This window comes from Plecotus auritus (genome assembly GCF_963455305.1).
Source record: "Plecotus auritus genome assembly, chromosome: 12".
In the NCBI taxonomy this organism is placed as follows: Eukaryota; Metazoa; Chordata; class Mammalia; order Chiroptera; family Vespertilionidae; genus Plecotus; species Plecotus auritus.
This window is the reverse complement of record NC_137778.1, coordinates 24,972,440-24,998,864: the sequence shown is the minus strand read 5'-3', so window position 1 is coordinate 24,998,864 and position 26,425 is coordinate 24,972,440. Positions and strand designations below refer to the sequence as shown.

General features: G+C 50.9%; 1 protein-coding gene across 1 annotated transcript in view; it reads left to right on the top strand.

Annotated features, from left to right (window-relative positions):
- Positions 1-888: 888 nt before the first annotated feature.
- TNN (tenascin N) overlaps positions 889-26,425 on the top strand; it is a gene marked incomplete at both ends in the record, with an annotated part of 40,744 nt that continues 15,207 nt past the window's right edge. The window contains 11 exons of the mRNA XM_080647396.1: positions 889-910; positions 8,238-8,669; positions 10,731-11,105; positions 11,934-12,197; positions 15,369-15,554; positions 16,805-16,894; positions 17,317-17,580; positions 19,005-19,268; positions 19,894-20,157; positions 21,692-21,955; positions 23,481-23,744. Coding sequence (XP_080503522.1) covers positions 889-910; positions 8,238-8,669; positions 10,731-11,105; positions 11,934-12,197; positions 15,369-15,554; positions 16,805-16,894; positions 17,317-17,580; positions 19,005-19,268; positions 19,894-20,157; positions 21,692-21,955; positions 23,481-23,744 — 2,689 coding nt within the window. The remainder of the gene's footprint in view (positions 911-8,237; positions 8,670-10,730; positions 11,106-11,933; positions 12,198-15,368; positions 15,555-16,804; positions 16,895-17,316; positions 17,581-19,004; positions 19,269-19,893; positions 20,158-21,691; positions 21,956-23,480; positions 23,745-26,425) is intronic.

Below are 26,425 nucleotides of genomic sequence, written 5' to 3'. Positions count from 1 at the left end.
AGAGGAAGGGTGGTGTAAGGGGTGCCCAGCTTTCCTGGTGATGGTGGGGGTCTGGGTGGGCTGAGGAATTGAAGGTGCTGGGTCTGCACTTGCTCTCTTGTCCTCAGAGCCCTGCCACTCATCGCTGTGAGCTGATGGACGGAGGAGGTGTGTGTGTGTGGGGGGGGGGTAGGGGGGGAGACGTTCCACAGGAGGTTCTGTTCCTGGGGGTCTCTGCTCATGTCTTTCTATGCTGAAGGCCTTTCCCTAAGTGGTGGGCAATAAACCCTGAGTGCCCGAAACCTGGGAAAGTGAAAGAAACTTTAGAGACGCTCTTCCAAACCCTGAGGCCCACTCCCAGCAAGGAGGCATATAAACTCTTCATTTAATAACCGTATTCTGGAGCTACGTATTATTTTTTATTGAATTTGTTGGGGTGACATTGGTTGGCAAAAACCATACAGGTTTCTAATGTACAACTCAACAAAACATCATCTGCACACTGCGTTGTGCACATCACCCCAAGCAAAGTCTCCTTTCGTCCCCATCCCTCCCCTTTGCCCACCTCCACTTCCTCCCTCTTTCCCTCTGGCTGTCACCACACTGTTGTTCGTGTCTATGTGTTACACACACACACACACACACACACACACACACACACACACACACACGCTTTTTTGCTTAAATGGAAACAGTATTTTTAGTGTCTGGGTAAGCATTCCCACCCCTTTGTTAGAACGAGGAGCTACACTTCACTGAGCTCCTGCCAGTGAGAGGGAACACCCAGGAGGACCATTGCCAGCTCCTCCCCTGGCCTGACCAGTGTTTAAATCCAAGGAGGGAAGCCGGGGAGAGAGCGAGGGACCAGGGACGACCAGCACTGAGGTCTGGGTGGCGGGAGAGTTGGACATGGTGCCCAGCAGCTTCCCAGGTAAGAGCATTGGTCTCTGAAGGTTTCCTGTGTGACTGGGAAGGTGGCCAAGTGGGAACAAGCCTGAGCCTCAGGCACCACAGCACCAAGAACAACAGTGTTGTAGAAAATGTTTCCTGCATGTAAGTCTAGCATCTTTATTTCTATTATTGCTGGCTTCTTCCCAATGTCAAAGGCTCTTTTTTTTTTTTTTTAATTCATCTGTGTCACTGTTTTTAAATGTATATATATTTTTAAAATTTTTAATTATAGTTGCATACAATATTATATTGGTTTCAGGTGTACAACATAGTGATTAGACATTTATATACCTTACAAAGTGATCCCCCAGTAAATCTAGTATTTATGGCTCACTTTTTTTTTTTTTTACTTTTTTTTGGTTTGTTAAAGGTGCTCACACTTATTTTATTTTTTTATAGAACTTGTGACAGCTTTTTTTTCTATCACCATTGACCTCCCCTGTACCCTCCTCCACCTCCACCTGCCCCCTCCCCCACAATCACCACACTGTTGTCCACGTCAGTGAGTTCTTCCTCTTTTTCTTTCTTTTTTTTCCCAATCCCTCCATCCATGTCTTACTTAAAAAAAAAAAAATCCCCAAATAGAACCTTTGTTCTGGTTGTGATCAGAAACTGTGATGGCATCCCCATCTCTGGCTGCTGTAAATACCAATTACGATGAGGTTTGCCAGGGAGCTTGATGAGCTTTGAAATTTACTCAAACATTTAACTTTGTAAATTTTGATTCTGTTTGTATGATGACAACCTCTTTTCCCTGAATTCTCATGCTATTCCCTCACAATGCCTCAAAGAAGAAATTTTGAAACCTTTCAAGACATGATGTGGACTCATTTTTGGAGGTCTTTTTACTTACCTGTTTATTTTTGCGGTTGGGAGAGAGGTGGGGGAAGGAGACGGAAGAATGAGTGAGAGCAGTCACTTCAAAGCAAAAACTCAAGATGCTTATATAAGCATTAAAAAAAGAACAAGTCCTAACATAAAAATAGCAAAGTACCAACATCTGGACAGAGGTTCGCCACAGTGCCCGGGGTCCACTGGCTCATGCAGAAGCCGGAGCATCGCCAGGCATCAGGTGACACACCGGTGGGTGGCTGGCAGAGCACAGATGTGTGTGGAAAGAATCGTGATTTTTGCCATTTGGGCATTTGTTGGACTCAGGGTGTTTAAAAGAGGGACTCGGAAAGGAACCGAGAGTAGCAACATCAGCCCAGAGAGGCCGAGAAAATCCACTTGACATTGTTTGATTCTGGCAATGGCCAGCCTTTTTCATCTCATGGCACATAAACTAATTACTAAAACCACACCAAAAAATGTTATGTCTTTTTGCTGATCTGACAAAAAATAGCTGTACTTTTGATTCATTCACACTGGACGTCTGTTGTTATGTTGGCTGTTGTCACTTTTTGGTTTGACAATCTAAGGGAAAAGAGGTCCAGTGCCCCTGACTAAATAGTCAGGTATTGCATGTTTTAAAAATTGGGCATGCCGGTTGAAAATTGCTGTTTCATACAATTTTAATTCCTGCTGTGTCCCCAAGTTTGTAGCCTCCTGCAGGAGGGAAACAGGACGGCCGACTTCAGATCATCTCTGGCTTCTGGTGTCTGTCCCAGCTGGTTCTGTGGTTTGAAATGTAGGGTAGACTGAGGTCTGTTCCTGAGAAGACGCCTGAGGAAATTGTGTCCAGACCCAGTGGAAACTCTTGTCCGTCCAAGGCTCATTCGGAGCCTTGGCTTCTGTGGGTCTGGATCCAGACATGCAATCGTGGTCTCGGTTTTGCAGCAGCGTCTGGAGCCACCAGTCTGTGTGCTGGTGATGCTGAGGTCTCGGGCTGATGCCCGATGGACCCGCCATAGGAGACTCACTGCCAGAGCCCCAGCCACCTCTCAGCCTGGCTGTTGATCTTGAAGACAGACCCGGAGAGAGTGGCTGGGGCAGGGCAGGCCCTTGAGCAGGAAAAGCCTATCTCCTTGGAAGAGGCTGGGACTTGAATGTTACTTCTGTGTGTGGAAAAGCAACATTGAACTAAGGGAAGGAATCGCAGCTTCTCTGCCTGGTCCTGTTCTTGTCCTTCAGTGGGAGCAGTCTGGCATCAGGTGCCCGCTGCGGGGAAGAGGCTGGCCGGGTCTCAGGTCAGACATAGTCGTCCTAATGCATAGGAGACCGGGTGTGTGCTTCGGCTGGCTCCAGGCCCCTGAATTCATGCCCTTGTGTCCGTGCGATCTTGCCTTTGTGCTGGAACCCGTGCATTCCCAAGAAAGTGAAAAGACAGTCTTTTGTGAGAAAGGGGCTCCTTCCTGTGGGGTATGGGCATCTTCGCCTGGTGCTCAGGAAGACCTTTGGCACTTGGTGCAGAGGCCTGCGCACAATAGGTGCTTAGGAAACGGTGCCACCGTTCCCATCACCCGGTTGAGCCTTTGCAGTGCGGATTAAGGTTCGGTTGACAACACAAAACAGTCACACCAGCCTGTGGCCACCCCTGGGAAAGGGACTGAGTGCTGAGGCTGGGTCAGGAAAAGGGGTACAGCACGGTGGGATGTGAGTCATCTGCAAGGATATTTGGGGTGCTAACTGGATATATTCCACTGAACCAACCAGAAGAGTGAGGGGACAGCATGATGCTTGGAGCGTGACCATCCTAAGCCTTGTCACATGAGACCACATTTGTGCTCTCACGTGCACCTGGCTGCCCATGTTCTGTACAGCACGCCCGTGCAGAGTCCGAGCCACCGAGACTAGAAACAGAAACGCTTCTATCCGTCCTGGGTCGGCCCGGAGTGCGCCCAGCAGGAGCAGCTCAGCCTAGCAGGAGCGCTCGCACGCCTCCATATCAGGGACGGCCACCCTGTCATTTGGGGACAGAGCACCTTTTTTTTTTTTTTTAAATATATTTTATTGATTTTTTACAGAGAGGGAGAGGGAGAGAGAGTTAGAAACATCAAGCAGCTGCCTCCTGCACACCCCCTACTGGGGATGTGCCCACAACCAAGGTACATGCCCTTGACCGGAATTGAACCTGGGACATTTGAGTCCACAGGCCGATGCTCTATCCACTGAGCCAAACCGGTTAGGGCCAGAGCACCTTTTTAATGACTTCACTGGAAACCCACGATAATCAGTTTTCCTAAAACCCCAGGCAGTGCTCTCACATGCTTGTGGTTAACTAGACAGGGTGAGGTAATGAGAGAGTCAGAGAAAGCCCGGGTTTAAGCGGAGAGGTCTGTAACGGCAGCTAAGAAACCGGCTGCCGCTCTCTTTGGTGCAAGTAGTGTATTTAGTCCTGACCAGGGTGTATGCCTTCTTTGGGGAAATGAGGTTACACGAGGCCATGACCTTGTGACTGAGAGGGCCGTGTGGGACTCAGGGTCCATCCCTCTCTGGCCAAGGCTGGGGGACGTCTGCCCCTGCACAGGGGCCTGGTCCACACTCTTTCCCAGGAAGGGGATGCTCAGCCTCTCACGGGATGTGACAGGATTCCACCTCCCGGAGAACCCCGGTTTATCTTCCCAGGGTCCTGCTTGCACCACCCAGCGGGAGTCAGCATGGAATATAGTCATTGGACAATTCACCTGTAAGGAGCACCTGCCCTGCCTCGGCTTCCTTTATTTCAGGAGAGCCCTCTCTTAAGCGCCACGGGAGAGAGGACATTTGGGTCTTTTTTCACAAGTGGCAATCTTCTCACTGGACTTCCCCATTTGGGGCAGCACACACAGCAGAGGGAGGGAGACACAGATGTGGGGAATGGACGATTGTATTTTACCCCAGCTCTGCTGCTTATTAGCTGTGTGACCTTGAGCAGGTCACTTAACCTCTCAGAGCATCTATAACAAGGAATGGATGCCTGGGATTCTGCAGATTAAATGAGAATAGTGTCTCATTAGGAAACGGTGCTACCGTTCCCATCACCCAGTTGAGCCTTTGCGACGCAGATTAAGGTTCGGTTGACAACACAAAACTGTATTTGGCACAGTACCCATCATCTGACAAACACGCAGAAAGCCCTGAGGCTATTATAATTTCACACACAGATTATGTAGGCCAGGACTGTGCTGTGAGGCTGGGGGTTCAGCGGGGACCCACAGTCCTGGCACTGCCATCCCTGAGCCTACAGGGCTGTCTGGTGCAGGAATGCACATGCAGATTTGGGAGCCGTCAGTGTCTGGCTAGAAATTAAAGCCACGGGGCAGATGTGGCCACCAAGGAAGAATAAGTAGAGCCCAGGCATAGAGCCCTGTGACGGCAGTGTGCCTCTCAGACAACCAGGGGACCGTCCGTCCAGCTCACCGCCAGCAGCACACACCTCCAGGAGCCTTTCTGGTAAAAGCCACTTCGGGCAGCATTCATCCTGAGTCTCAGCCTGCCTCTGCCCCCACCTGTCCCCACCACCCACCACCCCTGCTGCAGGCAGAATAAAGGATCTGATCTGAGGTGGGAATGATTCCTGGGGACACCTGATGTCCTGCGGTCTCCTGCATGCACATCCCCTGCGTGTGAACCCCCTTTGCCTCAGACATTCCCGCAGCATTCACCCCACTTTCCATGAGAAACTTCCTCAATAGAGGAATCATTCCATTTGGAACCTTACTACCCTGCATGTTTTTTTAAAAAAATATATATTTTATTGATATTTTTACAGAGAGGAAGGGAGAGGGATAGAAAGCTAGAAACATCGATGAGAGAGAAACATCGATCAGCTGCCTCCTACACACCCCCCACTGGGGATGTGCCCGCAGCCAAGGTACATGCCCTTGACCGGAATCGAACCCGGGACCCTTCAGTCCGCAGGCCGACGCTCTATCCACTGAGCCAAACTGGTTTCGGCTCCTGCATGTTTTTTGATGAGATGTGCAGCCCTGCCTGCCCCGTCCCACCCTCGGGAGCTCTGTGGTCAGTTGTGCCTGCAAGAGTTGGTGAGCTCATCCTTTCCTTAAGCTGTGACACAGGCCGGGTCTCCTGCCTCGTGGGAGGGAGAGCCAGGAGGCTCCTCGTGCTCCTGACCCTGGGCAGGACTGCTGGGCCGAGGATTCCCCCACCCGCCCCATCTTCTTTCGAGCAATGACTCTGCCCAGGAAAATCTGAGCTCAAGCGTGGAATTGACAAGGTTGTAATTATCGAGGACATCTTGTTACAACTCAGGACAGGGACACCCAGGGCTCCTACAGGGCTTCTGGGGCTTCTCGCATTCCCGGCTTCAAAAAACAAACACTGAGCCTGGGCTTTGCCCAGCGTTGCGGTTATGGCAGGAGTCTGTGGCTCTGGGCATGCGCTGGGAGCGGCTTCAGAAAGCCATGTGCAGGCCGTTTGTGGCCCAGAGAACAGCGAGCCCGGCTGGGCCTTGGGCCTGGATGGCAGGAGAGGGCAGAGAAGCTGAGATTGTGTTTCACTCTATTGCTGCCCGGGACCGAGAAGGCTCTCTGAGATCAATGTGTGGTTTTGGGGATGGCAGACGCGCACAGGGGTTAAGGGCTCGGTGAGGGGACCCTGTGTGCCTGGTCATCGCTGCGGCCTGCCACGGACCTTGCAATCGGGTGCGCTGCTTCATGCCTCTGAACTCCGTCCTGTCTCGGGAGTAGGTGGAGAAGGTGTGCAGGGCTGCTCCAGGCCACCCAGCTGAGCTGGTGAAGACAGCAGTTGTGAAATAGCATCATGTTCATCCTGCACCCGCCCAGCAGCCCACTCTGCTGGCTCTCCTCCCCTCCCCCAACCTCCGACAAAAATCTCCAGGGATTCCAGGGCCTTTGGAAAGGCAGGTCCATCCCAATATCAGAGCCTCAGCGTCCATCCAGGCCACATCTTTCTTTTCACCCACCTCCGGCCTGATGCTGGAATTGGAGGTGAGCGGGAGGGGACCAGGGACAGAGGTTGTCCTGGGCTTTCCTTCCTCCCCCTCCCACACCTGTAGCTGCTGCTGACTCCCCCAGGTGGCTGACGGAGGCAGGGAGGTGGGGGCAGGAGAGAAGGGAGAAGGGGTTTGTATGCGGCTGGGCTGGTGTGGTTCCCTGTGGCCATCAGATGCCCTTGTTATGACAGCTGCGCCCATGCTGGCTCCACCCCCCACTCCTGTGGGAACCTCCTGTGGTTGCTGCACAGTCCCCGTCTGCCCTGCCCGCCGGGCACCTCCTCCTGCGGTTTGCCCACAGGGGCAGCGCACTCTGCTGAGCTGTGGACTGTACTCAGCTCTGGCTCCGGTTGCCTTCTTTCTGTGGCAGGACTTACCTATCCTTGTCCCCCCAAACTTTGGGGTGTAGGTTTCTCACAATCATAGCCAATGATCGCTCTGCCCCTGTGGCACTGATGGATTTGAGGGGGATTGAACCCCTCTGTGCCCATGCCTTGGGAGAGGCCTCTAGAGGAATCAACCTTGGGTCTTGTCCTTAAGAGTCTCACAGTGTCATGGGCAGACGGGATGCAGCAAGAGGAACTATGCACAAGGCAACCCTTCAAGGGACCCACAGAGGGACCGCAGCATTTCTCTGAATGCTTAGCAGGAGGGCTCATTCCAGCTGGGATGTGGAAGACTTCAGGGAGAAGGTATTTTTATTGGAAATTGTGAACTTTTGCTGGTTTGTAGGCAGAAGTGGTGAACAGGACACTGGCCTGGAATCTGAGCACAGGCGTGGCCCTCGCTGGCCATGGTACCCAGGACAGCGTGCTCCATCCCTCCAGCCTATGCTTCCTCCTCTGCGCAGGACAGAGTGCTGACGAGCATGGACTCGAGCCAGACTGCCTGGCTTCAAGCTCTGCCACTCTTGGCTGTTTGCCTGTGGGCAAATCATGTAAGGTAGCTAACTGTGCCTCAGTTTCCCTATCTGTAAAATGGGGGTTATAATAGTAAATTCCAAGAAGGGTTGTTGTGAAGATGAAGTGATAAGTGTGGAACACTTAAAATGGTGCCTGGCACACAGCACATGCTCTCTGGGCCGCCATGAGATTGGCATTGTCCATGGGGAGGACAGCATTAGGGTTGTTGTAAAGATTAGGGATTAGGGGATCAAAGCCTGGCACACAGTAGGCCCTCAACACAAGACAGTTCTTCTCCTTGTCATTATTAAAATGCAGGTGAGTACAGAATTAGACGTGCAGAGAAGGGCCTCCCAGGAGTGGGGACAGTGCAAAGGAAGCAAAGACAGGAGGCAGGATGTGCAGTGTGTGAGGACGGAACAAAAGGTAATGTAGTCAGAACCTCAGTAGATGCAGGACAAAAGCTTTCTGCTGGTTTCTCAGCTGCCTGTGGACTCTCAGGATCCATTTTAAAAGGCCAGTTTCCATCAGCAAATCTCCATGGCTGTCTTCCTTTTCTCTGCATACAGGCCTGCTGGAGGGTCTGCGCCTCATCTCTCCAAGGATGGGGACCTTCTGCTTCCCCCTGGGGCTCCTGTTTGGCTCTGTCCTCCTGGTGGCCTCAGCCCCGGCCCCTCTCGAGCCTCATAGCTGCAGTGACAAGGAGCAACAGCTGACCGTCAGCCACACCTACAAGATTGACGTGCCCAAGTCTGCCCTGGTCCAGGTGGAAGCTGACTCTCAGCCCCTTGGTGATGAAGGGGCCTCGCTCCTGGCCCTGGGAGAGGCCGAGGAACAGAATATCATCTTCAGACACAATATCCGCCTGCAGACACCGCAGAAGGACTGCGAGCTGGCAGGCCTTGTCCAGGACCTCCTGGCCCGGGTGCAGAAGCTGGAGGGCGAGATGGCGGAGGTGAAGGAGCGGTGTGACGTCCAGCGTTGCTGCCAGGGAGCTGCCGGTGAGCTCACCTCCTGGTATTCATTCAGCCCTCAGCGAGCACCTTCTCAGTGCCAGGCATTCCACCAGTCTCATGAGCACTCTTGAGTCTGGTTCATCCCCACCCCTCACTCTGGGTTTCCCCAGGGGGACCTCATCGCTGGCACTAGCTCCAGGGGCATCTGCAAGCAGAGCAGAGAGGGATGTGAGTGAGTCTGAACTCCTGGCTAAGGCTTCCAGGTGAGAAGGCTGCTGGGTGCTGTTTAGCCAATGGGCCAGTCTCTTCTATGGGGAATGCAGTGGAATTGAGAGGACAGAGCATGTAGGGCTGGGCAGATCCAGGTCTGCCACTTTTTAGCTCTGTGACCTTTGGGCAGATGCCTACGTTTCCTGAACTGTCCAGTGAGGATAATTCTATCAACTAGTCTGAGAACTACAGATGATGTATTTGAGATTCCTGGCCCATAGTAGAGAGTCAGCAAATTGTTTTTTTGTAAAATTCTAGCAAGTAGCCCACTGCGCGTGTCATTAAAATCTCCCCTTCCCAGGCATGACTGCTTAAGGGAAGGTTGGCCATTCTTTTACCCTCTCTCAGCAAGTTTGCTGGTGGTCTGGTGAGAGAGGTGGGGAGGGAAGGGGCTGGAGTTAAGCAAGACCTGGTCTAACTAGAACCCAGCACTCAGTTAAGACAGGTTGAAGTGGGCTGAGGTGGAGGAAGGCAGAGCACCCCCTTCAGGAGGCTGAAGGGGGTGGAGCAGCTGGGTTGCTGTCCCTCTGAATATATCTGGGCTTCCTGCAAAAGAAGAAAGAAAAAAATGTTTCAATTACAGTTTACATTCAATATTATTCTGCATTAGTTTCAGATGTACAGAATAGTGGTTAGACAATCATATACTTTACAAGGTATTCCCCCACTTCCCATATTTCCAGTACCCAATGGGCACCATACATAGTTATTACAATACTAGAGGCCCGGTGCACGGATTCGTGCACTGGTGGGGTTCCTGGGCCTGGCCTGCACCCTCTCACAATCCGGGACCCCTCAGGGGATTGTAAGAGAGCCAGTTTCGGCCTGATCCCCGAAGGCCAGAAGGAGGGGCCTCTAGTATGCATATAAGATCTTTGGTTAATCTCTTTCCACCTTCCCCCCCTGCCCCCCTTCCTTCAGAGATTCATCAGTCTGTTCCATGTTTCCATGCCTCTGCATTGAGCGTCTGCCCCCTGGTGGTCATTGCATGTCATAGCTACCTGACGGTCAGCCCTCCGTGGTTGCTTAGGCTTTTATATATATAGATTACTGACTGTATTTCCTATGCTGTACTTTATGCCCCATGCCTATTTTATAATCACCAATCTGTACTACTCAATCCCTTCACTTTTTTTATTTAACCTCCCAGGCTGATCCAAATAATGAGTGCCCCCCCCCCCCCCCCATGCATTTCTATGCCTGAAGAAACTGCTATGGTTAAGAGCACCCCTTATATGCTGGACACAGAACTAGACACCTGGAGGCTGCCAGGAATTGGCTCTGGAGAGTCTCCATGGTGGAAGTGTTTTTAGGAAGGAAAGCAGGTGTTCTGAGAAAGGGGCGGGACTGACAGCCCCACCCTCTGACTGCCTCTTGCTGTTTAGGGTCAGAGAGGGGAGCCTGGCTAATCCCTCCTCCCACCCTCAGCCCGTGCCTTCTGGGCTGTTGGGTAGCTTCTGCAGGTCCACTTTTCCAGGCTTCAGTGTGGGCTCACTGGTGCGGCCGCCTGCAGACAAGATAAGCCAAGCTCCTGCGCAGGCTGGAGCCAGGGCCCCTCAAGGAGAGGAACTAAGGGATGACCACCATTTAGGGGGAAGGGAACCGAGGATTCACGTGAACACTGGGGGTGGGGCGGGGAAGGGGAGGGTGGTTCCTGTTAGGCAGAGGGGGAGGAAACCTTTGCAGCTTTCACAGGTCCCAGTCTGGCCCAGGTTGGAAGGGTCGGACCCGCTACCGTTCTCAGAGAAAGAGCCCTGCAGGTCCGCTCTTCGGGGCCACCAGGGAAGGAGGCCCTAACGCTCCAGCCCTCACCCCCGCCATTTCTCTCCCTAGCAGGTCAGGGCCGCCAGTGCAGCGGCCACGGGACCTTCTCGCAGGAGACCTGCGGCTGCCGCTGCGAGCAGGGCTGGGAGGGTGCCGCCTGCGAGGTGCCCGCCTGCCCCGGCGCCTGCAGCGGCCACGGGCGCTGCGAGGACGGCCGCTGCGTGTGCGACGAGCCCTACGTGGGGGCCGACTGCGCCCACCCCGCCTGCCCCGGGAACTGCAGCGGGCAGGGCGTGTGCGTGCGCGGTCAGTGCCAGTGCCACGCGGACTTCACGTCGGAGGACTGCAGCGAGCGGCGCTGCCCCGGCGACTGCAGTGGCCACGGCTTCTGCGACACGGGCGAGTGCTACTGCGAGGAGGGCTTCACCGGCCTGGACTGCTCGCAGGGTGAGAGGAGCCGCCCGCTCGCGCCCCGCCCGCCGGGCTGTCATTTAACACTTTTTAAAAAATTACCTTCTTTTTGTTTTTTGTTTTTTTCAATTTTATCTTTAAAGTATTACAAATAGTAGTACATTTGTCTCATTTTCCCCCATTGACCTCCCCCAGCCTCCCCCCCTCTCCCTCCTAGTGCCTTGTGCCCATGGGTTATGCTGGTACGCATGCATACAAGTCCTTCCTGTTGATCTCTTTCTCCTCTGCAGGAGCTCGGCCTCTAGCCCACCTCAGATTCACCTGGAGGGCTTGTTCAAGCGCAGATGGTTGGGTCTGAGAATTTGCATGTTTTAAAAAATATTTTTATTGATTTAAGAGAGGAAGGGAGAAGGAGAGAGAGAAACATCAATGATGAGAGAGAATCATTGATCGGCTACCTCTGCACGCCCCCTACTGGGGATCGAGCCCATAACCCAGGCATGTGCTCTTGACCTCGAATCTATGTAACCGTGACCTCCTGGTTCATAGGTAGATGCTCAACCACTGAGCCACACCAGCTGGGCCTGAGAATTTGCATGTTTAACAATATTCCAGGTGATGTCGATGCTGATGCTAGTTTGAGGACCATTGGTCTTAGGTGACCTAATGGCTGTGTGTGTGTGTGTGTGTGTGTGTGTGTGTGTGTATGTGTCGGAGGTCAGATGTATGTTCCACACCCTCACCTGTTGTGATAATGTGAAGTATCAGACTATCATAACCAGTATGATAGATGTGCCACCAGTGCTCACTGTGTTCTACCCCTCTTTCCTCACCGTCTCCATCCTGTTGCTGCTCCCCACGCAGTGGTCGCCCCCCAGGGCCTGCAGCTGCTCAAGAGCACGGAGGAGTCGCTGCTGGTGAGCTGGGAGCCCTCCAGTGAGGTGGACCACTACCTCCTCAGCTACCACCCCCTGGGCAGGGAGCCCTCCGGGAAGCAGATACAGGTGCCCAAGGAGCAAAACAGCTATGACATCCTTGGTTTGCTGCCTGGGACCAAGTACATAGTCACCCTGCACAACGTAAAGAAAGGGGTTCCCAGCAGCCCCCAGCACCTGCTGGCCACCACAGGTGAGGGAGCAGCCCAGGGCCCAGGTTGCCCAGGAGAGGTGCCGTTTCGAACGTTTTCCTGCATTGGTCCCCGCCAGCCCCCTTCCACGCTGTTCCCCGGATTTGGGGCTGAAACACAGCTGCTGCAGTTCTAGGTTCTGGAGGAAGTCTCAGTTCTGGCTCCCTGCTTTCTGCTCACCAAGTATTGGGTCTTTCTGGCTGGTGACAGAGCCTTCTGGATTGTGGAACCCAAGGGGTTTTCTTCCCCTGATTGCCCTGCACCCACACAAGCAGCCACACACCTGCATCCCCAGGTCCTCACTGAGCCTCTGAGGCCACTCAGCAGGTTTAAGTTGGGACAAGTGAGGATCTTCTGAGCCACCTGTTAGATTTCTCTCAGCAGGAAAGAAGGGGAAGAAATAGGTCATTGAAGAAAGTGTAATGAAAAGGTTATTTACAGAGGTGTGGGCAGGGTTTGGATGGTCTAACACCCTAGGGCCAGCATCAGTGGGGATCCACCCCAGGCTGAAGGGGCAGGAGGAGGGAGTTGGTACTGGGACCCAGAGAGAGCTGGGAGAGGCTGCCCAATGAGTTGCTCTAGGTAAAGGGAGGCAGGCAGTTCCTGTGTCCCCTGGAAGGGAGTGAAGGAGACCTCTCCTGCCCTCTGATCTTCTGGTGACTCTCACTGGTGGAACCCAACCAGAAGCCAGAGGGCAAGGGAACCTGGCTAACACAGGTCATAGAGGTCCTAATACGGGATACAGAGCAGGATGGGGGGTGGTCTGGAGGGACAAACAGAGTCTTCAGGGCACCACCGAATGCTACCAAAATGTTTGCAAGGACCAGCATCGCTGCTTACTCTTTAGAAATTCTCATGAAAGGTCTTAAAGCTGCTTTGACATTCAAGGGCTTGGAGAAATCGTGTTGTTTGAGTGGTTATGATTCATTCCTTCACTCCACATATTTTATTGAGCATCTACTATGTGCCAGGTACTGTTCTAGATGCTAATAAAAATGAGCTGCCTTCAGCCATCCCTAAATCCCTGGGGAAAGATCCAGGGAGACCCAGATGGATGGGCCTTGGGCACACCGTGTCTGCAGAAACACCTGGCTGCCTGTCCCATTTGGTGGTGGAGCAGGGGTGGCTCAGTGTTGCAAAGGGCCATGAGGGACTTGTCATCCTGTGAGCACAATTTGTGAATGCCTTTGTCAACACCCTCCAGCCAATGACCCCTCTTGGAACATCCCTGTAGTTGAATAAGTTGTATTTATCAACTGTTGCAGCAGGGGGAGAATGCACACATGAGGGACCTGTGGGCGTCTTAGTTGGAGAGTGTCCGAGAGACTGGTGTAGAGTGTGGGCTGTGTTCAGTGGTTTGGAAGGATTCAGGGAAGCATGCTGTCAGGAAGTGGGGTGCTTCTATGATTGGCATCTTGGTGATTCTTGCCTAGAAAGGGGTAGCGCAGAGGGAGGCTAACGCTGTGATTGCCACAGAAGCAGCAGTCACTTAGTTAGGAGAGAGGTTGTTTGGTCTTTTTGTGGTTTGGACGTTGTTCACACTTTTGCCTGTGTTCAGACATGATCACGAATGGTCTTGTTTTGGTCTTGATCTGTCATGGCCGCAGAGTGGCTTGTGCGATATTGACGTTAAGTTCAATGGGAGAACACAAGGCCTGTGTGTGCGAGCCAGGCCGGCTCCCAGCTCTCAGCTGCTCTGTCCTCCTCCCCTCTCTGTCACTGCCTCTGCCTTCAGACAGAACAGGGTCCAAAGCCCCGAAGACAGACATCTGTTCTGAAAGTCTTAGCAACCCCTCTTGGCTCCTTGCTCTGGGACTTGTAAAATGTGGCTGGGAAGCTTGTCTTTCTGTCTAACCCGATTCGAGTGAAACCCATTCCATTTGCTCCTCAGGGGAGCCTCAGCCAGAGAGATGCGTACCCCCAGAAGAATCGTGAACATTTTCATCAAATCCCTGCTTTTTCGTTTGTGAGCGCTGCAGGACCTTCTTCACTCACCTCCTGCCCTGCTCCGTCAAGGGACTGCCCTAGGGAGGGAGAGCCTGCAGGCTAGGCCGGCAGGTGGGAGCCGGTGGGTGGGGGGTGCCTCAGAGGGAAGGCTCTGGGAGGCTCTTTGTCTATAACACAGCGAACCAGAAGTATTCAGAGCCGAGGGGCCTTGAGACCACTGCCCGCTCACAGATTCTCTTTCCCACGTCCTCGACAAGGGGCCAGTCAGCTGAGCTGGGCGTGCCACCGAGGCAGGGAAGGTGGGGTTGAGACTGAGGAAGGGGGCAAGGCTGAGAGTATGGGGACTTGTCTCCCAGGCAGGCTCATCAGCTTGGGGTCTGGCGATTGGAATTCAAGTGCCCCTAAGACCCCAACCCTCTTCACCACTACCCACAGTTCTTCCCTTAGAGCCACGTCAGCGGTCCATTCTTTTGTGTTAATCATTGAATTCTTTTCTTTTCTGAATGGAGGGGTAAAGATTTAGCTATTCACACTTTCCTGTGAATGAATGTGTACAATTCCCGCCCCCCCCCTCCCCCCCCGCCCCGTCACAGGATGGACAGGGTGGGCAGCCAAGCACACCAGGGACCTGGTGGAGGTGCTAAAGTTTGGTCAAAGGTGCAGGAAGGGTACTCAGAAGGACCAGGTTAAAATTCACCTACTTCATAGTTTTGCCTCGGATTAATCTTCCAGGAGCATTTGGGAGGCTGAGGAAGGAGGGGGTTGTGGTATCAGTGTTATCCTCCAGAACATCCGAAATGCGGCCCGAACTTACATGGGGGGGAGGGGGGTCTGGGCCTCTCATCGGGGGCGAGTTGTGGGGGCAGGGGCTCTGCAGCTAGAGGCTGAGTGTTCAGTTCAGAGCAGTCTGAACCCTGGGCCGAGTGGACGAGAGGGCTGCGTAGTCCCGATGGGATGGGATGGGATGGGATGGGATGGGATGGGATGGGATGGGATGGGATGGGCACAGGAGGCTTTCCCTGAACAGAGTCCGTCCTCCACCATGTGCACACCAACAGTTTCTTTGCTGCCTGGGTGGTCCTAGGACACCTGTTGAGGACCGTGTGCAGGGCTGCAGCCTGCTCTCTGTGTGTCGAGAAAGGGAGCTGAGCTGGTAGCCGGGGGCCTGGCATGGAGCTGCCGGCCCCCCTCTTCACTGCCTTCTCCCGCCCCTGCCCCTGCCCCAGATCACGCTGTGCTTGGCACCGCGTGGGTGACAGACGTGACGGAGAGCTCCCTGGATGTGGAGTGGGAGAACCCCCCAACCGAGGTGGACTATTACAAGCTGCTGTACAGCCCCCTGACGGGGCAGGAGGTGGCCGAGGTCACGGTGCCCAAGAGCAGCCACCCCAAGAGCCGATACGACATCACGGGTAAGAGCCAAGCCTGGGATGGGAGGTGTTTGCTGGGAATGCTGAGGCAGGGGGGCCTGGGGCCTTAGGAACCACTTGAACCCTGACCCCGAAAACTCCCAGAGGTGAGCCCACTCTGGAAGCCCGAGGACTCTGCTCCAGCATCCCAGAGCGACTCCAGAATCTCAGAGCCCCTGCTTAACAGATGACTCATCTGACGTGCTCTCCCCGTGTCCTCACCCTGTCTGTGTCTCAGAGGGATGTGAGGGCGCACGGGCTTCCCTTTTGGAAGAATGTGTGCATGTGTTGTGTGTGAGAGAGAGAGATAAAGAGGGAGGGAGGGAGAGAGAGAGAGAGAGGGAGAGGGAGGGTGGGAAAGAGAGAGAGAGAGAGAGAGGGAGAGAGGAATTGACTGATGGGGATAATTTTTTCGGCATAATCCATGGAGGGTGTTGCTGGGTGGCTGGGCTCGGGGAGGTCCTGTCCCGGATGTCCGAGGCAGTGCTGTGAAAACGGGAAGGCAGAGGCTGCGAGGGAAATGGGCCACGTGGGGCCGGTTGTGTGCTGTGACACCTGCAGCTCATACAGTCTCCAGGGCCCTCTAAGAAAAGCAGTGTGGAAATCATGAATACCCAGTTCCTCACGTGGCCCCAGCTGGGGTCTGTTCCTCCATCGCTCCGAGTTCCGTGTTGAGTGGCCGTCTTGGGGTCCGCACTGTGCAGGTCTCGCTCACGCTGCTATTTGCCTGCACTTGCCATCAGAGTCTGAGTGTTGGTGCCATGAGGAACAATCATTCAAGGTGGTGCTACAGAGAAATAACAACACAAGGCAGAGAAAAGGAAAAAAAGGGGGAAAATTAGGTTAATTATTACATTGAGAAGGAAAGAAACGTTTGAGGAAAAGGATTGTTGGGGGCAGAAAAGGATTGTTTGGGCTGTAAATACACTGGGAAGTCAGTGCTTGGAGGTGCACTGTGTGTGTGTGTGTGTGTGAGAGAGAGAGAGAGAGAGAGAGAGAGAGAGAGAGAGAGAGAGAGAGAGGGAGGGAACGGGGAGCTCCCTCTCACACCTCTGCCCCGCCCCCGCTGAAGGATAAGCCCCCCCCTCGGTGCTCGGTGCTGGGGCCCCATTGGTCCTGCAGCTCTTTACCTGCCTTACATGGATTCGTCTGTAGGTGGGAAATCCTGTGGGGGGGCAGGGGATGGGGGAGCAGTGCTGGGGTCCCAGCTCTGGAGCCAGTACTCAGGCCCAGCACTGGCTGCTTGTTTGCAGGTCTGCAGCCCGGGATGGACTATAAGATCACAATTGTCCCCATGCGAGGAGACCTGGAGGGCCGGCCAATCTTCCTGAATGGCAGGACAGGTAAGAGCTGCCTTGGGCACTGGGAGCTTTTCTCACGTTTGCCTCTTGATGTTTTTCTCAGCTCACTCCCATCTGGGCACAGCTCTGGGATGTGTGTAGAGATAGTCTGTCTTTGTGTCCTGAAGTCTGTTTTGGAGGGCAAAGGGCTACTGGATTCAGATTGCAGAAACCTTTCAGATCACACTTTTAAAATGTACTATTATTATTATTATTAAAGGGCTTACCTCGCCCCTCTTGAAGCCCTCTCTCAGTGTAGGGTTCAAGCAGAGGCCAGTGTCCACCTGTCTCAGGTGGTGGAGACAACCTCTTGCGTGTGTAAACTGTGGAACGAGGTCACCCGGAGGAACTAGATCTTGAGGATTCGTGATCTTGACCAGCCAAAGACTTCTCTAATTTTTCTTTTTTCACGTATTTTTATGAAGAAATTGATGGCCCGACCAATGTGGTCACTGATCGAGTGACTGAAGACACGGTGGTGGTGTCCTGGGACCCCGTCCAGGCTGTCATCGACAAGTACATGGTGCGCTACACCTCCGCTGACGGGCAGTCCAGGGACACGGCGGTGCCCAGGGAGCAGAGCAGCACGGTCCTCACGGGCCTGACGCCTGGGGAGGCGTACAGAGTCCACGTGTGGGCCGAGCTGGGTGGCCAGGAGAGCAAGAAGGCCGACACCACGGCCCTGACAGGTGCGGACGGAGCAGGCCCCCGCGGCAGGGAGGAGGCCGACTTTTGAATCAGGAGGCCGGTGTCCATGGGCCGCAGCTCTTTTCTTTGTAAGGGTTGGGTGGGGAGGGGCTTGCGAAAGCCATTTCAAATTGCATAATTATGAGCTTTTTAATTTTTAAACCTCAAACAAAAGAGACCAGCCTTTTTATTAGATACAGAAGGTCACACTTATTTGGGTTGGGATTCCATATGCAGCTCCCTCAGAGTAGGGTACCTTACTTCCTAGTTTTCATTTTTCGGTTGTGAAAACTCAAAACATTTGGAAGTTGAATGCTCGTCACAGTTTGCAGTGAAGGTACAGGCACTTCGCATGTGATCTGGAGCTCCCTTTCAGGTGTGGGAATGGTTTGTGTGCTGACTCAACACCCACCAAACTACCGACTCCGCCCTGGGGCTCTCAGAAGCCACGAGGTCCCCATACTCCACCCAGCGCTCCGCTCAGCTCCGGCAGGTGTCCCGAGACTGCCTGGCATACCCAGAACATTCTTTCCACTTACACCCTCCTCAGCACTGTCCCTGAGTTCACAGGAGCCGGATCCTGGAGAACACGCGAGGCTTCCAACACTTGACAGGAAATCATGGAGAGAGATTCTAACCCAGGTTCATCACATATACGCCCAACGGATTCTACACGGAGGGCTATTTCTATCAGCCCAGACCTCAAATGCCATCAGTTAGAGTCTTGTTTTTTTGACCACAGACATAATGTTTTTGTTTGTTTTTTAATGTTGTGTGTTTTTTTTTAATTGATTTTTAGAGAGGAAAGAAGAGGGAGAGAAAGATAAAAACATCAATGGAGAGAGAGAATCATTGATCGGCTGCCTCCTGCACGCCCCTCACTGGGAATCAAGCTTGCAACCTGGGCATGTGCCCTGACTGGGAATCGAACCTTGACCTCCTGGTTCATAGGTTGATGCTCAACCACTGAGTCACGCAAGCCGGGCGGCATAATGTTTTAAGTGGAAAGAACTGGCAGCTCCTATTTCCAGGATAATTTTCTTCCCCAAAACAATATTAGAGCAGATGTTGAGATTCATTGAAGTAGAATTTCTTTCAGGTACAAGGAGCTGGAGACTGAAAGAACGCTTTCTGTAAATTCACTGGAAAGGAAAAAAAGACCAATTCTTTTTATCCAAAAGCAACTTGTGGGAAAAGTTTACGAAGTTGAGACTTTATGGTGGCTTTGTCTGAATACCCTACTTCTCATGAAATGCAATTAGACCATCCTTGAAATTTCAGACCATTTGTTTAATTAAACCCTCAAGTTATCTCAATCATTTGCATTTAACAGACTCTAAAATTTATCGAGGTCATCATTTGGGCAACCTGGCCTTTCATGAGCCAGAGAGTTGCTAAATGCTGCACTCTTTTCTTTCTCTTAAAGAAATTGACAGCCCCCAAAACCTGGTGACTGACCGGGTGACGGAGACCACGGCCACCATCTCCTGGGAGCCGGTGCAGGCCGTCATCGACAGGTACATGGTGCGCTACACCTCCGCCGATGGAGACACCAGGGAGGTCCCGGTGGGGAAGGAGCAGAGCAGCACCGTCCTGACGGGCCTGAGGCCGGGTGTGGAGTACACGGTCCACGTGTGGGCCCAGAAGGGGGACCGGGAGAGCAAGAAGGCCGACACCAAGGCCCCAACAGGTAACAGGAGAGAGGTGGTCAGCTGGAATTGAATTTTGAGCACATGGTACCAAAAGACAAGGCCTGAGTTGAGAGACTTTGCAGAGCAAGTCCTAACGCTCCAACAGGGCAGCACATCTAGTGCTTATCTCCGTGAGCTGCTCCTCCGGCAGCTCTGAGCTGCTCAGAAACCCTCCACCACTAGAAGAGAGACATAAAGTTGTGCAGTAGCAGTGTTTTTAGCAGCCTCAGCGGAGACTTTCACTGGATGTGGCCATTGCAGTGCTGGTGGTAATACTTTCAGAATGATCACCTGTGCAGTAGCCCTTGGTAAAATGTAAATTAGGTACCCTGAATGTCAGGGCAGATGTACGGTGGATTGTTCGGATGTGCCATAATTTTGCAAAGAAGACATCATTGTTGGGAGCTGAAAGCCAAGAAAGTATGTCAGGTTTATAATGAGTGGTCCTCCGGAATTGAGAACCAGGGGTGACCTTTGCCCTTGACTCCCTCTCAGGGAGAGACTCAGGATGGGAATATCATTCCTTGTGCCAACAAAGCTCCAGAGGATGAAATCATGGAGATGGGCTGGTGGGTATCTCTACCGTGACTTCAAAGCTTAAACTTCCCTAAATATTTTCTTAAGAAATTGACAGCCCAACAAACCTGGTGACCGACCGGGTGACGGAGACCACGGCCACCATCTCCTGGGAGCCGGTGCAGGCCGTCATCGACAGGTACATGGTGCGCTACACCTCCGCCGATGGAGACACCAGGGAGGTCCCGGTGGGGAAGGAGCAGAGCAGCACCGTCCTGACGGGCCTGAGGCCGGGTGTGGAGTACACGGTCCATGTGTGGGCCGAGAAGGGGGACCGGGAGAGCAAGAAGGCCGACACCAAGGCCCCGACAGGTAATAGAGAGTTGTTCTTCAGCTTCATACTTCGTTCTTGTGAAGATAAATGGTGATCAGTCCCCTCCACCCACTGTTCCTCCCATTGTGTATTTCCTTTGTGACCAGTCACTAAATTATTTCTTCTCGAAAGGGAAAAATATAAAGAGGCCTTATATGTTAGGATCTGTGAGCTAAGTACTTTTGGGCAATGGCTTTTGCTGTGATCTCTTTGGAACAAGAAGGGTTATTGTTTTCTTGGTGAATAAGTCCTCCTGAGCACTTTGTGCCCTGTTCTGAGGATCCTACGGTTACAGTAATATACAAGAAGAGTCCATAATTTTTAAATATTTTCATCTCTGTGTCCTCATTTTTGAAGAATAGACTTATGGAGATATAATTTATATACTATAAAATTCACCCTTTAAAAGTATACAATTCAGTGGTTTTTAGTATGTTCACAGAGGTGTGCTCCCATCAGCTCAATCTAATTCAGAACATTTTCATCAACCCCAAAAGAAACCCCATACTCATCACCAGTCACTCCCCATCCCCACTTTCTCCAACCCTAGGAAAATACTACTTTCTGTCTCTATAGATTTCCTTATTCTGGACATTTCATACGAATGGATTCATACAATATGTGGCCTTCTTAACTGGCTTTGTTCACTAAGCATGACATTTTCAAGGCTCACCCATGTTGTAGCATGAATTGGTACTTCATTTTATTGTCAAATACTATTCCATGGTATGGATGTAACACGTTTTATTTATTGTCAGCTTATGGGCATTTCGGCTGTTTCCACTTTCTGGATATTATGAATAATGCTGCTAAGAGCATCTGTGCACACATTTTTGTGTGGGAATATTTTTAGTTCTTTTCAGTATGTGCCGAGGAGTGGAATTACTGGGTCATATGGTAACTCGTGTTTAGCTTTTTGAGTATCTGCCAAGTCATTTCCAGAGTGGTGGCACTATTTTATATTCCCACCAGCAGTGCACAAGGATTATATTTCTTACTTACTTGGTCCTCAGTGGAATTGGTTGGGATGGGCAGAGCAGGGATCAATAGCCCCATTTTACAGATGAGAAAACTCAATACCTGTACATGACTTCTGTAAGGCACAAAGAGAGCTGATGATTCATGGAGTCAGATTTGTAGGATATTCATGAAATATGATGGTACCTTAAACTCTGTTTAGTAAGGCCCACATTTTACAAATGAGCAAACTGAGGCCCAGCCAGAGGCAGCAGAGTTGTTTGGGGCCAAGCTGGCCGACAGCAGAGCTGGGCTCTCCCTGCCCTTCTGCTCTGTCTCTGGGCTGGAGCTAGAAGCCAGCTCCTCTGACTCTGTGTCTGGGCCTCATTCTACTGTGCTTCCTCCTTGAAGATCCAAGAGTTCAGCCATGGACAGGAGGTCTCTGTCCATGACACAACGGAAAACCTGCGTGTGGGATGGGGAACCTTAAGAACAGGAAGTTGCCTCACCCCAAGCAACATGGCCACGAGATCTCAGTCTGCTAATAGTGTTTATTGATCAGCATTTTCCTTTCAGACATTGACAGCCCCCAAAACCTGGTGACTGACCAGGTGACAGAGACCACGGCCACCATCTCCTGGGAGCCTGTGCAGGCCATCATCGACAGGTACATGGTGCGCTACACCTCCGCCGATGGAGACACCAGGGAGGTCCCAGTGGGGAAGGAGCAGAGCAGCACCATCCTGACGGGCCTGAGGCCGGGCGTGGAGTACATGGTCCATGTGTGGGCCCAGAAGGGGGACCGGGAGAGCAAGAAGGCCGACACCAAGGCCCCGACAGGTAATGGAGAGTTGTTCTTGGGGAATGTAAGACCTGACACGCTAAGTGTATGGGTGGTTAATTTTTGTTTTCATCCCTGACACTGGTAGAATCCATGGTTTATGGAGAGAAGAATGGTGTCCCATTATAATGGATTGTACCCATCATGCCCCACTCCCTTTTACCTGCTTTCCTTACAAGTCAGGGCCTCGTGGCTGTCTACAAGCAACAATTTGCCGTGATGGGCACATTAAGCCACATGAATCTTTTGTTGTGAACAGTGTTGAGGGTCCCCTACTGAGTTTGTGAGTGGGAACAGAAAAGGAAAACCCAATGTTGTTTATATTAATATGTTGAAAATTTAACTTTAAAAAAGTAGACTTTATATCTACTAGCGCAAGTTGATGTCTGTGGTTTGCTTTACAGTGAATGAACAATATGATGATTCTGGTTTTGAGAATAAGGATAACTTCTATGTTTTATTCCTATCCTATTGTGAAAGAGATGAATGACCATATTTCTGTGTGGAGATTTAACTAGCATACTAGTGTTCTGAGTGAATCCATGATATTATAAAGAATATTAAAACTAGGTTTTAATTTTTGCCAATTCGTTTTGCAATACAGATTGAGCACTTTCCATTTGCCCTGTCCTCTACGAGGCAGCGAGAGCCCTGAGGGTTTAGGACGCATCCCTCTTCCTCTAGGACAGTGGTTCTCAACCTTTCTAATGCCGCGACCCTTTAATACAGTTCCTCATGTTGTGGTGACCCCCAACCATAAAATTATTTTCGCTGCTACTTCATAACTGTAATTTTGCTACTGTTAATGAATCGTAATGTAAATATCTGTGTTTTCTGATGGTCTTAGGCTCTAGAGCAGCGGTTCTCAACCTGTGGGTCAGGACCCACAGGTTGAGAACCGCTAGCAGGGTCGCCTAAGACCACCGGAAAACACAGATATTTACATTACGATTCATTAACAGTAGCAAAATTACAGTTATGAAGTAGCAGCGAAAATAATTTTATGGTTGGGGGTCACCACAACATGAGGAACTGTATTAAAGGGTCGCGGCATTAGAAAGGTTGAGAACCACTGCTCTAGGAGCTTCTGTCTGTGCCTTGCGATTAGAATCTTCTTGTATGAAATGGGAAGTCTTCATTGATAGGATGCTAGAAATGATACTATCAGCTGCTTGTGAGCAAAGCCCGTGTCTTCCATTGGACCTGATGCTCTAACTGGCACCATGCGTGTACAGGGTCAGAGTGTGACATACGCTTACTAAAGGAGTAAAGAGATTTGTTTTGCTAAACTCTTAGTAGAGATAACAGCATAGATTTTCAGATTTTGGTCTACTGTGCTGTCTCCTTGAGGAGCCAAAATCTATGTGGGGAGAGAAGATATATGTCCAGGAAGGAGTGTTAGAGCATGTGAAATGGAAAAATGACAAAATACGAACATGTTTTGCCCTAAGCAAAATAGCCACTAGTTTCTGTACTCCTTGATCCATTAATAGTGCATATTGATCAGCATTTTTTAATTTCTAGACATTGACAGCCCCCAAAACCTGGTGACTAACCAGGTGACGGAGACCACGGCCACCATCTCCTGGGAGCCAGTGCAGGCCATCATCGACAGGTACATGGTGCGCTACACCTCCGCCGATGGAGACACCAGGGAGGTTCCAGTGGGGAAGGAGCAGAGTAGCACCGTCCTGACGGGCCTGAGGCCGGGCGTGGAGTACACGGTCCATGTGTGGGCCCAGAAGGGGGACCGGGAGAGCAAGAAGGCTGACACCAAGGCCTCGACAGGTAACAGCAGGGAGGAGAAAAGCAAACCAGGCTCATCACTATGGGTTGATCTGTTGGGATCTGTAATGAGGTTACTGTAATGAGGGACTCTGGTGTGTTTTAGGAGAGTTTACTGTAAAAAACTTTATTCACCTAAAGAAAAAGCAGAGCAATCTCATGAATATCTTTAAACTCTTTCCCAAAGCCTGTGTTATTAACCACTGTGCTACTCAGTTATAGGCAACTATAGAGAACAAGTTAAATGAATATACAATTCTTGCACCACTGGATTAAAGAAGTGTTCTGTGGCAAGCTATTTTATGTAGGTTTGACTTAATAGATGGTGTGTAGTTTGAAAGAACAAGTGTTGTCCTTGACAGCTGGGCTCTATGTTCATTTCTACATGAACTAAATTTTCTAAGTGCCAGGATTGGAATATAGTGGTGAACACAACAAATATGATTCCTTTATATGATTCTAATTATCTTGAAGTCCAGTGGGAAAGATGGACCATCAGCAAACAAACAAATTTCTAATTGTAAATTATAAGTTCTGTGAAGGACATGAACATGGTATAGGTATAGAGAATGACAGGGTAGGGATATTTCTTAGGTGGTAAGAAGTGAGTAATAGTCAGATACATGTTGACAGAAATACCCAAATAACAGTTGCTTAAATAAGAAAGAAGTTCATCCCTCTCTTGTGGAATGGTCATAGTGCAAGTAGGCCAGGGCTGGTATGGCAGAGAACCCAGGCTCCTTCCGTATTGTTGCTCAGTCATCCTTCAGGAGTTGCCGTCAACTATATTGTCATCACCTAACCTCACTCCAGCTTGTGGAAAGGGGATGAAGAAAGGAAAAGACATGATGGGAGCATAGTAGGTGTTAGTTTTTCTCACATCCCACTGGTCAGATCCAAACTCCAGACATGGTGCCAGACCTTATGACAAGGGAAGCTGGGAAATGAAGCCTTTAACTGGATGGCCACATGCCAAGCGTAAACTTCTTTTATACTGTCCTTTCTAACCTACATATGGTTATATTACATTTTAATGAATTAAAACTAAAATAAAAAATATTTCCTCAGTTGGACTAGCCACATTTCAAATGGTCAATAGCCACATGTGACTAATGGCTACTGAACTGGACAATGTAGATAATAGAATATTTCCATCAGTGCAGAGAGATCTTTGGATGGTGTGCTTGTAGAAGGAGAGGAGAATGGATAGTGGGGAAAACTAGACATTTCTGGCCAAGGGAACAGTATGTGTGATGGCCCTAAGCTGGAACAGCACCCTGAAGAACTGAGTGGCTGTTGGTGTTGCTGGAATGTGGAAGGCGAGAAAGAAAGTGACCCAAGATGAGGTGGGAAGAGGCAGGAAGCAGATCATACAAGCCACAGGCTATATTTATTGGAAGAGTGACATGATGTGATATTCATTTTAAAAAGGTTATTCAGGTCACAGTGTGGAGAATGAATGGAAGAGACAACAGGTGGAAGTGGGAAGAGTAGTAAAGAGGCTATGGTAAAAGTCTGGTGAGAGATGGTGATGACTGGCACACGGGTGATGGCAGTAAGGTAGAGAAAAGGGGATCTCTGGGCACATATTTTGGAGGTGATGACAGGGTTTGTTGATGGGTGAAATGTGGGGCAGGATGAAAGTGAAGGATGAAGTATGATCTGTGTTTCTGACTTGAGCAACATGGACTGTTGGAGCATCATTTTCTGAGAGATAAATAGCTTTGAGGAGGAACATTAAGATGTTTAGATATGTAAGCTTGGATAATTGTGACCTATTTTTGTTAATTGAGTGATTTATTTATTGATTCCACACATATTCATTGAGTGTCTAATACAAGCCAGGCATTGTGGTAGATAAGCAATTGTAGATATAGGTGGGGGCTCAGAATTGATATTGGGGAGCCAAAAGCATTCAGTTGGTATTTAAAGTTGTGGGTATGGGTGAGATCACCAGGGAGGCGTGTAGAGGAGACTTTGGTGCCCCAACAGTTTCAGGGTGCTGATGGAGGAGACTCCGAGGATGAGTCAGGGAGTTGGAAAACCAGGGGAGGGTATAGTCATGGAAGCCCAGAGCTGAGAGTGTTTCAAGAAGGGGAGTGCGGATCAGCTCTGCCAGATGCTGCTCAGTAGTCAGGTGAGGATGCTGTTCACTGGACTTGGCCACATGGAAGTTGTTGGTGACCTAGACGTACAGTTTTAGTGGTGTGAGGTAGAAAAGTGCGGGGCTTCATTGAGGAGTGATGGGAGGTGAGATGTGAAGGCATGTAGTCCTCCTGAGAAGTCTGTAGGTTAAGGGGTGCAGAGGGATAGGAGTCCTAGAGCTTGCTTGTCTGGAAGCGATGATGGCAGAGAGACTGAAGGTGCAGGAGAGAGGGTACATGAATAGGAACAAAGGCCTTGAAAGGGTGGCGGGCTCCCAGTTCAGAGCGAACAGGGCTTTTACACAAGAAAGAAACTGTTGTCTCGGTTTTAACACAAGAAAACAGTAGGCCCTTGGACAAGTCTTTCATTTCTCTGGGCCTCCATTCTCCTCCCCTCTTATCAGACAAGAAAGTTGGAAGATATGACTTCTCAGCTTTCAAATTCTGAGAAACAAGTTAACTACAAACCATGAGGATAGTGAAGGAAGTTGTTTCAATAGAATTTGGGGCGACGCCTCTTGCTGCTCAGGTGACTTCCAT